General features: G+C 44.6%; 1 protein-coding gene across 2 annotated transcripts in view; it reads right to left on the reverse strand.

Moving 5' to 3' along the window:
- Positions 1–5768: 5768 nt before the first annotated feature.
- lcat (lecithin-cholesterol acyltransferase) overlaps positions 5769–12954 on the reverse strand; it is a 30636-nt gene continuing 23450 nt past the window's right edge. For both annotated transcript variants that reach the window (XM_078211034.1, XM_078211035.1), the window contains exon 6: positions 5769–6315. In XM_078211034.1, the coding sequence (XP_078067160.1) occupies positions 5771–6315 (545 nt within the window). In that variant the 3' untranslated portion in view covers positions 5769–5770. The remainder of the gene's footprint in view (positions 6316–12954) is intronic.

Raw genomic sequence — 12954 nt, forward strand, 5'->3', positions numbered from 1 at the left:
GAAAAATCTCACTCTCATTCTCAGGATTACAAGTACAAATTAAAAGACATTTTCACCTTTCTAAAATTGCACAAATTGTGCAATGCCTGAGCCTCAAATTTCAGTATGTAGCTGAAGCATGTATTAGTGAGTTGGGCTTGGTTGATCGATTATGTCCCTCCTGGAAGTTCTTTGCTTCATCCCACATATCTGTTTTCAATGTCAAGCGCCATCCTTCTTAATTTTGACTCCAGGCTGCAGCTAAATATTCTTCCCATCTGAGCCCAATGAGCATTCAGAGAAAAGGCCAAGACTAGTCATCTGTAAGTCCCATGCCTCCCAATCCAATAGAAAAGCTCTGAAGCCTGTGAAACTATCTTGTTTTGTATAAATATTGACAAAAACACAAATCATGGCATCTTGTACTTTCTTACAGTTAATAAAGTGTTACTCTACTCAAGGGTGTGTTTGTGTATGCATTTTATGTGAAGTATGCAATCCAATATTTTCCAAAGTAATTGCCTTGAAATAGATTATAGAACAGGGCAGAAGGAGGCCATTCAGCCCATTGAGCCTGCACTGACAATAATACCACACAGGTCCTATCCCCATAACCCCACATACTTACCCTGCTCATTTTCCTGACACGAAGGGGCAATTTACCATGGCCAATCAATCTAACCCGCACGTCTTTTGGACTGTGGGAGGAAACTGGAGCGCCCAGAGGAAACCATGCAGGTATGGGGAGAACATGCAAACTCCATACAGACAGTGACTCAAGGTCAAAACTGAACCTGGGTCCCTGGCGCTGTGAGGCAGCAGTGCAAACCACTGGGTCACCGTGGGGCCCATATTACAATGGCTGTAGAGATGGAAAACTTTAAAAAGAGAAATTAATTTCTCAAACATCCAACAGAAATAAAACAGTGGACAAGATTTCACTTTTCAAGACATTTAGTATAACAAGCAAACTAAGATCAACAGAGAACAGGAATAAAAACAGAAAATGTTGGATATACTCAACAGGTCTGGCAGCCAACCATTATTCATGTAAATTGAGTCTGTGTCTTTATAAGCTCTGTTTGTGAACAGAATTCCCACTCACCTGAAGAAGGGGCTTAGAGCTTCGAAAGCTTGTGTGGCTTTTGCTACCAAATAAACCTGTTGGACTTTAACCTGGTGTTGTTAAACTTCTTACTGTGTTTACCCCAGTCCAACGCCGGCATCTCCACATCAGCATCTGTGAGAACAGAAGTTTTGCATTCACTGACTAAAACAATAAAAATGTATCACCGAAACACTTTGACAGAGTAGCATGCTTCTGGCCGATGTGTAGCATTCCAGGAACAGTCACTTACAGCTCCCCAGTGGAGGTTTAATTCTCCCTACCACACCAGGTCAAACATTCCAGAGTCCTTCAACCATTGTTCCACTCAGCCTAAGTTTTTCCAGGTACAATTACCACCACTGAGGCATATCTTGGTGACTCTCCATTCCTTAAATCTTGAAGAGTCTTTCTTTTGAACAGAAACTGAACTCTCCCCAGCATCCTGCTGGGAAACAAAAAAAAGCATCTCCACCTGCTTCTCCCACACAGTACCTTCTTTGTCTCTGTGCCTCAAACAGCGGCTGTCCTTTTTCAGTGAGATACTATGAAAGGTGTGAAAACTGAAGCTCCCCCTCCCCCCGCCTCAATGGGTTTCTGTTTGAATTGCTCTCCCTATGGTAACCGGATCAGATGGGCATGTCTCCAATATGAGGTGTTCATCCAGAATTCTCAGTTTTACTTTGAGTTAAAAGTATGTTTCAAAACGTAACTGTCTCATAAAGCTCAATATCCATGACCAGTTTTGTACTGAAAAGGTCTGGTGGGGATGGTATTCGGGTAGGGTTGGGGCAGGTGGCTAGTTGGCCAGGGTGGTAGTTAGGTTGTGTCAGGGGGTTAGGGGTGTAGTTGGGTAGTCAGAGGGCTAGTGGGTTGGGGGTAGTCAGGTGGTCAAGGTGGTATTCAGGTCGGGTCTGGGGTTGGGAAGGGTCGTCGAGTTGTCAGGGGTGTAGTCAGGTCGGTGGGGTAGTGGGGGTCTGGTAGGAAGGGTTGTCAGGTTGGGAGGATTGTTGGGTCTGGTCTGTGTTGGGGAGGGGAAGGAGTAGTCGGGTTATTGGAGGGGTGATGCGGGATAGTTCAATTGTACAGTTACTCAGGCATTAGTTTAGGTGTTAAACTATCTAATATTTTCTGGAGCTGGACTACTGTGTCCAATTCTGGGCACCGCACTTTAAGAAGGACGTGAAGAAAAGATTCATGAGAATGGTTCCAGGGTATGAAGATAGATTGGAGGTTAGGTTTGTTTTCCTTGGAGTAGAGAAGGTGAGAAGAGATTTGATAGAGGTAATCAAAGTCATGATGGGTCTGGATAGAGTAGGAAGGGAGAAACTGTTCCCACTCAAGAACGGATCAAAAAAGATCAGGTACAGATCGAAAGTAATTGGAAAAAAAAGCAACTTGAGAATAAACTTTTTACACAGCGAGTAGTTAAGGTGTGGAATGCACTGCTTGAGGGTGTGGTGGAGGAAGATTCAGGAACGGGACTATTATCTGCAAAGGAAGAATGTGCAGGGTTACAGGGAGAAGGTGGGAAAATTACATTAAGGGAATTGCTCATTCAGAGAACTGGTGCAGACACAATGGCCTCCTTCTGTGCTGTAACAGTTCTGTGATAACTAGCCAGGTAAACATTGTGCAACTGTCCAAAGCATCTGACTGTAACTCAGACTCATTCACGGAGGGTCCCAGGGAGCAGGCAAATTGCCCTTTGGAAGTTCAAACTTCCTGGGCAATTCCCAGATAAATCTGTGTCAGGATTTCAGTAAGAAACCTCACAACACCAGGTTAAAGTCCAACAGCTTCATTTGGTAGCACAAATAAACCTGTTGGACTTTAACCTGGTGTTGTGAGACTTCTTACTGTGCTTACCCCAGTCCAACGCCGGCATCTCCGCATCATGTCAGGACTTCCACAGGTTGCTGTCGTGTGTATTCAGTCATACACCTGGATCGGAATCCTCCAGCTATTCACACCCTGCTGCCGCTGCCAGCGAGGAGGAAGGATTTGGTGCTTATCCAAGTCTCTGTTCACTGCAGCGGGACTGGAGAATCCCGATTGCGAGCGAGGTCAGAGAATCCGGCCCACGGTCTCTGACAATCCGGAGAGCAGAAGATTTAACTTGTGAATATAGAAAAATAACAACTTTCTGATGTATGTTGGGTTCTCACTACAAAAACGTAATGAACTCTGCTTGTCCACATTACATGCAGATATTTATTATTGTAGCTTCTTTTTTATACAAGTTAACCTGAACATTTGTGCATCACCAGTCTCCTTTGATTGAGCATTGATAGGCGCACCTACAGCAGTCCAGGCACCAGAGTCTGCAATTCTACCTCTAAACTTCTCCACCTCTTCCCCTTGCTCCCTTCCTGTAGCATCCTCCTAACTTATCTCTTTGACCAAGTAGGGGCTGGAAGGGTAGAAGAAATATTTTCAAAGATGTGCACCCCTAGCCTTACCCATCTCGTCAATCCAGCAATACCCTTCCCCATCCCCACCCTGTTACTTGAATTGTCCTGAAAACAAGTGGCTTATTCTGTGCAATCATCAATCCAGTCCCATAAAATCCCATGGGACCCATAAAAACAGCACCCATTTTAGTAAGCTAGTTAACGTGGCTTGCTGCCAAGCTTTATTTACTACCTTTGGCAGTGGACGTTTCAAAATTCAATAAAAGTTGGACTTGGTAAAATTCCTAACCGCTGAAGTATTGTTTTGTTCTTGTCAACATCAAGTACTTCCATATGTCAGGCATAGCACAGGGCCAGATAGCAAAATGGTGCAGTGCACTGTCCCAAAGGCCCAACTCAGAAAGTGGTCCCCACTGCACCAATGTGACATTTTTCACACCATCCAACCTGTGACCTCTCCAAGTGAGAATGTCCCTCTGTGCTGAACAAAGGACAGTTCTGCCCAGTCGGCAATAAAGAATAAAGGACCCCACACACCCCGGACATTCTCTCTTCCACCTTCTTCCATCGGGATAAAGATACAAAAGTCTGAGGTCGTGTACATAAGAACATAAGAACATAAGAAATAGGAGCAGGAGTAGGCCATCTAGCCCCTCGAGCCTGCCCAGCCATTCAATAAGATCATGGCTGATCTGAAGTGAATCAGTTCCACTTACCCGCTTGATCCCCATAACCCCTAATTCCCTTACCGATCAGAAATCCAACTATCCGTGACTTAAACACATTTAACGAGGTAGCCTCCACCACTTCAGTGGGCAGAGAATTCCAGAGATTCACCACCCTCTGAGAGAAGAAGTTCCTCCTCAACTCTGTCCTAAACTGACCCCCCTTTATTTTGAGGCTGTGCCCTCTAGTTCTGGTTTCCTTTCTAAGTGGAAAGAATCTCTCCACTTCTACCCTATCCAGCCCCTTCATTATCTTATACGCCTCTATAAGATCACCCCTCAGCCTTCTAAACTCCAACGAGTACAAACCTAATCTGCTCAATCTCTCCTCATAATCTACACCCCTCATCTCCGGTATCAACCTGGTGAACCTTCTCTGCACTCCCTCCAAGGCCAATATATCCTTTCGCAAGTAAGGGGACCAAAACTGCACACAGTATTCCAGCTGCGGCCTCACCAATGCCTTGTACAGATGCAGCAAGACTTCTCTGCTTTTATATTCTGTCCCCCTCGCGATAAATGCCAACATCCCAGTGTACCAACTGACTAGAGAACAGTTTCTTCCCTGCTGCCATCAGACCTTTGAATGGACCTACCTTATATTAAGTAGATCTTTCTCTACACCCTAGCCATGACTGTAACACTACATTCTGCATCGTCTCCTTTCCTTCTCTATGAAAGGTATGCTTTGTCTGTATAGCGCGCAAGAAACAGTACTTTTCACTGTATAAATGTAACAATAATAAAACAAATCAGATCAAATTGTGCAAACTCCTTTCACAGAGGGACCTGTGTAGCCAACAAAATGAATGAAATTAAGCCAGATCTGAACCCAAGTGCCAGAGACCAGGGGCTAATATCTAACCCGCTGCATGCTTTCCTTTTAACTTTACTGTGGCTGACACCTCTGGAAGTTATGGTGTGATGTGCATTACTTATCATTTAATGGATGATTTAACATTGACACAAAATGTGTTTTCGATTCCAGTGTGGACCCGTGATAAAGGATGTCTGCTCACATCCCAACGTTTGGAATGGGGATATTCCCTTCACCTCTGCAGCTTCAATTTTTACGGGTTAAATCTTTCATAAAATATAACAATTGAAATGTTTTCTTTAAAAATGCTTTAATCTGCAGGGTTAAACATTTAAAAACATTTTAATGTTGCACGTTTAAACATTTCAAGTTCCTCGTCCACACACGACTGACATCAGCTTACTCCCCCTTTCAGATGTTCCTTTTTTAACAAAGTATGCCCTCTGGTGGTTTCTCTAAGAATTGACAGCATTTACCCAGTTTGGCCAAGCCAGCTTGCACATAAACTGGGCCTGGTCAGAAGCGATTTGTAGATTGTAAATTCTGAACTCCATTGTATAAACAGCAATAGATGGCAGTGAATCTCACAATAGACATTGTTATTACAATAAAAAATGCCCTGTCGATGTCTGTGAACCCTTTCAGAGAAGATCATTCCAGTTTAAAAGCATAAATTGGAAATCTAAGGTTACCTATTAACAGGGGCACCTAAATCCCTCAGAAATCGCATCTAGTTTCTGGAATCGACTTGGTGATTGGAATAATTCCCTAACAAAATATCTTGGATGACCTCTAAGGCTTGAATGTCATAAATCTTGTCAAAATGCTGTTTGCCTGGAAATTCCACCACATGAACTTTCTGCTGTTGCTGGTCCTGCCATTCTCTGCACAGGGACAAGCTTTTCAGAGTAACGGTGTTATCACCATTACCATAAATGATCTTTACTGGCTGGCTGGAAGGAAAGCCTTCATCATAAATATAAGTCATTGGTGTCGGGGCTTCTGTGCCATACATGCAGTACACTTCCACCCCTGGTGGAGGCAAGTCCGTCAGAAAACCCTTGCTGTGTTGCCACTTGAACCAGCCATCTTCATATCCTATATCAGTGAAGAACTTCCTATAGTCATTATATGTGTAGTTGTAGCTTGGTGTGGAGACAAAGACATGGTCTGCTGGCCAGGCCCGTGTGGTGGGCAGTAACCAAGGATTGGTTGTTGTCGTTCGCTGTTGCTCACGTATCTTCAGGAGGTCAAGTGCAAGGCCATAGTTGTCCCCTGGAAAGAAGAGTTGAAGGAAGAAAAACATAAACGTGAGATCTCCATTTTCTGTTATGATAAAAAAATACTTGTATAATGGGGTTGGGAGTGTGTATGGGGAGAGAAAATAATCTTTTTCAATATAAAATATTGTCCATTTGTTTTCCCTCCCCCATTAGGTTGTTAGAATTATGAAATCCACTTCTTAGGAAGCTTATAAGTTGATGATTGCCCAGTGCAGGACTATCCATGTACATGCTGTAAATGCCCTCATGCAGCAAGAACTGGAGGTCTTGAATTCTTGAGAGGTTGGAATTCTTCTGTGAGTAACTCACCTCTTCACTTCCCAAAACTTGTCCACAAGTCAGGAATGTGATGGAATACTCTCTGCTTGCTTGGATGAGTGCAGGTTTCAACAGTACACAAGAAGCTCAGCATTATCCAGAACAAGGCAGGTCGCTTGATCGGTCCTCCATCCGACCACCTTACACACTCTCTTCAACACTGAAGCACAGTGTGTGCTATATACAAGATGCACTGCAGCAACTCGCCAAGCCTCCTCCTACAGAAACTTCCTAATCCCGATGTCTTTCATCTAGGAGGACAAGGGCAGCAGACCATGGGAACACCATTGCCTGCAAGTTCTCCTCCAAGCCACTTACCTACCTGACTTTGAAACATATCGCCATTCCTTCACTGTCACTGAGCCAAAGTCCTGGAACTCCCTCCCTAACAGCAGAAGATGGATTGCACCAGTTTAAGGCGATGACTCACCACCTTCTCAAGGGCAATTGGAGATGGGAAATAAATGCTGGCCTAGCCAAGTATACTCATGTCTCATAAACAAATAATAAAATAAAACACAAACCCACTTGCGTGTACAATATGTATAAAGTGCTGGGTGCCCTTGATGAGCTGATAAGTTTAGGCCAATGTTCAGGTGGATGGAGAATATTCGAATACACCATTCACAGGACAGCAGGGACTGCACCCAGTCAGCATTCACCGCTGATGACCAGATTAACTACTTACCTACCTAACTTCCTGTTTGTTGGAGCCTTGCTATAAGGAAACTGGTATGGGCAGAATTCTCCCATGTCCCCACTGGCACATTCAATGGCAGGCAGAAGGGATGGCAGGAGGCCCAAAAATGGTTTTTAGGCTGGTGTGAATTTTCCGTGAGATCTTCCACTAGTGCTCGCCATGGTGGACCGGGAACCCCGCTGGAGGCTGGCGTGGAACTGATTTGCATCCTGCTAAGGGGATGCAGATTAAAACTCAAACACCCGATTCACCACAACTCCAGCGGGAAAACACGTTGGTCCAAACACATCTGGAACAAGGTGGTGTGCAGGCGTTGGAACTCAGGCATCTGGATATGATGGCGGACTATGTACCATCAAGCCTGCCCCACTTTGGAATACAGTGCAAAATTCACAGTTACTTAAGTAATGAGGTTGGGGCTAAAAGATTTGGCGTGTTTTCCCGCCACCCTCTGCAGTGGGAAACATTCCACGTTCCCATCCCAGCTTAGACCTAGATGGGAACATTCCACCCTGCCTCCCACTTTTACCATTATTATCATTCAGCAGGAAAACTGCTCTGAATTTATCTTTTCCACTTCGCTTGAGATCTTATATCCATACATTATCCCTTCTCATTTGTTTCCTTTCAGTTCTGAGTGAGCTGAGATTTTTCAAGCTGTCTCTGTAATGTTTATTTATTAGTGTCACAAGTAGACTTCATTAACACTGCAATGAAGTTACTGTGAAAATCCCTTAGTCGCCACTCTCCAGCGCCTGTTCAGGTACAGTGAGGGAGAATTTAGCATGGCCAATGCACCTAACCAACACATCTTTTGGACTATGGGAGGAAACCGGAGCACCCGGAGGAAACCCATGTAGACACGGGGAGAACGTACAGATTCCATATAGACAGTGACCCAAGCCGGGATTTGAACTCCGGTCCCTGGCACTGTGAGGCAGCAGTGCTAACCACTGTGCCACCATGCCACCCGTACCGCACCGTGCTGTTGGTGGAGATCAGCCTCATTGTTCATATGTTCCGGTGTTTCCAGTGTGTCTTGATGGTGACAATTGAACACAGTCTCGAGGATTAGCCTGACTACAGAATGCTACATTTTTATCATGTTAATCTTAGATTTATACTGTAATGATCTGGCATTAAAGCAAGCTTCATTCAATACTGATCCACAGTGGATGGACAGACTAGGCTGACATCCATACTCCCATATCCTTTAACCTCACACTTAGACACGGCACCTCCTTTCTTCATCCAGGTTCCTTCCACTTATCTGTCCTGGATTTTAATTTCCACAGTGCTGCCCATTTCTAGAAACTGTGCACCTGGCGGGGTCTCATCAGCAACTTCATGTTTTTCCACCTACCTTTCGCACACTGTGATAACAACACAACTAGGAACTCATCCCTTAGGAACCTTTGATCCCCATCAACAGATGAACAGGTAAATTATTCCAAAAGTCAATGACCAACTGCAGAAAGAAAAACCGCCTGACATCAAGCTGAGGTCTGTGTTTACATAACTTACACAAATGTCCTCGCCATCTTCTTAAACTGCTTAGTTCAAATACTCGGTCCCCATGGACAGAGTTGCAATGTTTTAAATACCTCAATCAAGTTCATTTTGTTGTATTGATGTTATACTTGTAGCAGGGAGAGAGCAGACTTCATTCTGGAGGGGGTAAAGATTACCAGAGGGAAGGGACAGAGGGGGTTGATGATGACAGGTACTTGGCTATACGACGCTCACTATTAACCACTCCTAGATACATCTTCTCCCCTCTATACTATGACCCACTATCCAATAGTGATAGGGGATTCGATAGTCAGGGGATCAGACAGGCATTTCTGCTGCTGTCGACATGACTCCAGGATGGTGTGTTACTTCCCTGGTAAGAAGTCTCACAACACCAGGTTAAAGTCCAACAGGTTTATTTGGTAGTAAAAGCCACTAGCTTTCGGAGCGCTGCTCCTTCGTCAGGCAACTCACATCACTTACCTGACGAAGAAGCAGTGCTCCGAAAGCTAGTGGCTTTTGCTACCAAATAAACCTGTTGAACTTTAACCTGGTGTTGTGAGACTTCTTACTGTGTTTACCCCAGTCCAACACCGGCACCTCCACATCATACTTCCCTGGTGCCAGGGTCAAGGAACCCCCCGCCCCTTCCTTGAATCTCCCCCCAAAGGAAGCCACCCGGGCATTGCCCTAGGCAGTGGGGTGCCCCCCCCATGATAACTCTTCACTGAGGGGGCATTACCAAGGGGCAGCGCCAGGGTACTGCTTGGGCATGTCCCTCTCCCCCCTAAGGGATGTACTTAGCTGTGCACCCGCTGCGGGTTCTCGTTAGCAACTTCATGCTGATCCAGACCTGCTGTAAACCTCACCAACATGACGCCAGGTTGGTGGTGTCGGTGGGGGCCGGGGGGGGGGGGGGGGGGGGGGATGTGAAGGGCTGATAACATGGGGAAGCCAGCAAATGATATTCAAATGTATTTAAATCAGGTTCCTGCCGTGCACTGACAGGAGCCTGGGAGCCCCATTACATCACTTGTGGGGGTGGAGAGGGGGGGTGGGGGGTGGTGCGGGGAGCGGTTGTTGGTGGATGTAGTATACTCGAATTTTCAGAAGACCTTTGATAAAGTCCCCCACAGGAGGTTGGTTATTAAAATTAAAGCACATGGGAGGGGAAGTATATCTTGGCATGGATTAAGGTGCAGGCAGAAAACAGAGAGTAGGAGTAAACTCTGTGTGGCAATAGGGGTAGGACAATGATCAGTACTTGGGCCCCAGCTGTTCACAATATATATCAATGATTCGGATGTGGGGACCAAATCTAATATTTCCAAGTGCACAGATGACATAAAGCCCATGTGTTGTGAAGAAGATGCAAAGCGGCTACAAGAGGATTTGGACAGATTTAGTGAATGGGCATGAACATGGCAGATGGAATATAAATGTGGAAAAATGTGAGGTTAAAGTAAAGTAAAGTAAAGTAAAGTAAAGTGGTCCTTTAACATTAGAAAGGATATTATTGCCATGGAGGGATTGCAACAAAGGTTCACCAGACTGATCCCTGGGATGGCGGGACTGTCCTCTGAAGAGAGATTGGGGCAACTGGGCCTGTAAACTCTAGAGTTTTGAAGAATGAGATGTGATCTCATTGAAACCTAAAAAATACAGAAGTTTAACGTTTGTTTATTAGTGTCACAACTAGGCTTACATTAACACTGCAATGAAGTTACTGTGAAAATCCCCTAGTCGCCACACAGCGGCGCCTGTTTGGGTACGCTGAAGGAGAATTTAGCATGGCCAGTGCACCTAACCAGCACGTCTTTCAGACAGTGGGAGGAAACCGGAGTACCCGGAGGAAACCCATGCAGATATGGTGAGAAGGTGCAAATTTCACACAGATAGCGACACAAGCTGGGAATTGAACCCAGGTCCCTGGCGCTGTGAGGCAGCAGTGTTAACCACTGTGCCACCGTGCTGCCCCAAGATAATACAGGCTAATGTGCCACCGTGCTGCCCCAAGGTAATAATACATGCGAATAGGAATTTCCAATTCTGCTGACGGTGAACCCCCACCATGGGAAAGAATCAGAAGATCCCGACCCCTCCCTGGCCAATGGCAGGTTGCCTCCGCCCCTGCTAAACACACCACGGGGGAGGGGGGAGTGGGGGGACGGAATACCTGCTCAAGATTTTTCTCCTGATTGGGCAGTCTAGAATCAGGGAACACGATTTTGAAATAATGGGAAGCCACCTAGGACAGAGGTGAGGAGAAATCTTTTTACTCAGAGTGTTGTAAATTCCTTGGAATTCTCTATTCCAGAGGGCTGTGGAACTCAATCATTGAGTATATCTAAAGCAAAGATTGATGGATTTCTAAATACAAATGGCAAAGGGATATGGGGACAGTGAAGGAAAAAGGCATTGAGTTGGATGACCATAATTGTGTCCAATGACGAAGCAGACTCGATGGGCTGAATGGCCTACTCCTGCTCCTATGAACCTGTGACCCATTCTTATGTCCCTATTAATCACTCCGACATCCAGTTCCGCCACAACGGGCCATAGACCACCTCCTTGCCAGATGTCATGAACTCTCTCCTCAGAGAAAATTCTGGAAGATGAGCGACTCTCTTGCATCTGCCAGGGTTATAGAGTTATCAGATGCTTTATGTACATGGAGCATGACCGGTTTGCTAATCTTCCAACTCTCTTTGTGCTATTGAAGGTTCTCTCTTGTTTTGGGATGAGCCTTCAAATAGTTGAACTGACATCACATACTTCTCAGATGGAAAATTACTGGTCTGAATTCAACATGTCAGACTGTGTGCAAATACCACAAACAGTTCAAAATGTTTGAAATGGTACACTTCAGAGTTGCAGCCAACTTGCTGAGTATTAGGCTATTATCATCCTGCATTAATCTATCACTTTCCTCTGTGCAGTACAAACAGGAATTGATTCTTTATCGGCAGGTTTATAATTTTTGCTTTATAGTGCAGAACTTGAAGATTGTTGAAAAGAGAGGCCATGTTGCCAAAGTCTTGCACTCATTAGGGCAAACGCAAGAATACCAAATTCAAACGATCACATTAGGAGCTAAGGGTGCTGATTGGTTGGCACATTGACTCTGATTGGCTGAGGTGTTGTCATGGCAAAAAGAATCCCTGCAGGACATTGATTACCTTGGTCAGATTCATTGTATATCACACAAACTCACAACTTCAGACATGACAAGTGCCTAATTTACCTCAAATTACACTGGAAAGGCAAAGTATTTTTAAAATGGCAGTTTAAGAAAGTTATTTTACGCTGCTACTATCCAGTGGATTTGTGAATGGTATTTTCCACTAACAGGTTGCTGTCATCAGTTTGTAAGGGGAAAAATGTAAGGAAAGCACACTTTAAAATAGCTGCCTGGCACATAAAGCGTTAACTGGGAAAGGAGCCATAAAACAGACACCGGCTTCCACTTAGACAAAGATCACTTCAAATCAAACCCAACAGACAAGCCATTTAGAATCACAGACAGTGATTTATGGTAAACAAATACCTCAGGAAGCCAAGCCAAGGATCGAGACATCTTTTAGATAAGGAAAACCCAAGACAAAGGGAATAGATTAGTCATAGGAAGAGCGGGAAAATATGAATGCAGGAAAACCGATTAGCACCTGAATGAGCCGAAACCAACCATTGATAACCACAGACATAGGAAATGTACCCATTCATAAGAATAATACTATGTTAAATGTCTGCATCTGTTTGTATCTGCCTATAACGATGTGATAATGTTCAAATCTCCAGTCCATCTATTGTGTAAAAAGTATAAAGATGGACCGTTCCCGACATTTTACCGAGAGAAGGTTTGCTACAGACATGTGCCTTGTCTCCATGGAGCTCCGTTGAATAAACTGTGGTTTGGAATCTCGAGATCTGACTACTAGTGGATTTTTCCCACAATAAGTTCACAGTCCAAAAGACGTTCTGCCTACTACACAATTGAACAATATTGTATATGAATTTCAGTGCTGATGCAGTGCCAGGTATATAGGCCAAACATCCCAACAATTGGCTGATCAAATCAAACAGCATGTTCCTTCAGGTATT

Source organism: Mustelus asterias, chromosome 4, assembly GCF_964213995.1.
Source record: "Mustelus asterias chromosome 4, sMusAst1.hap1.1, whole genome shotgun sequence".
Taxonomy (NCBI): domain Eukaryota; kingdom Metazoa; phylum Chordata; class Chondrichthyes; order Carcharhiniformes; family Triakidae; genus Mustelus; species Mustelus asterias.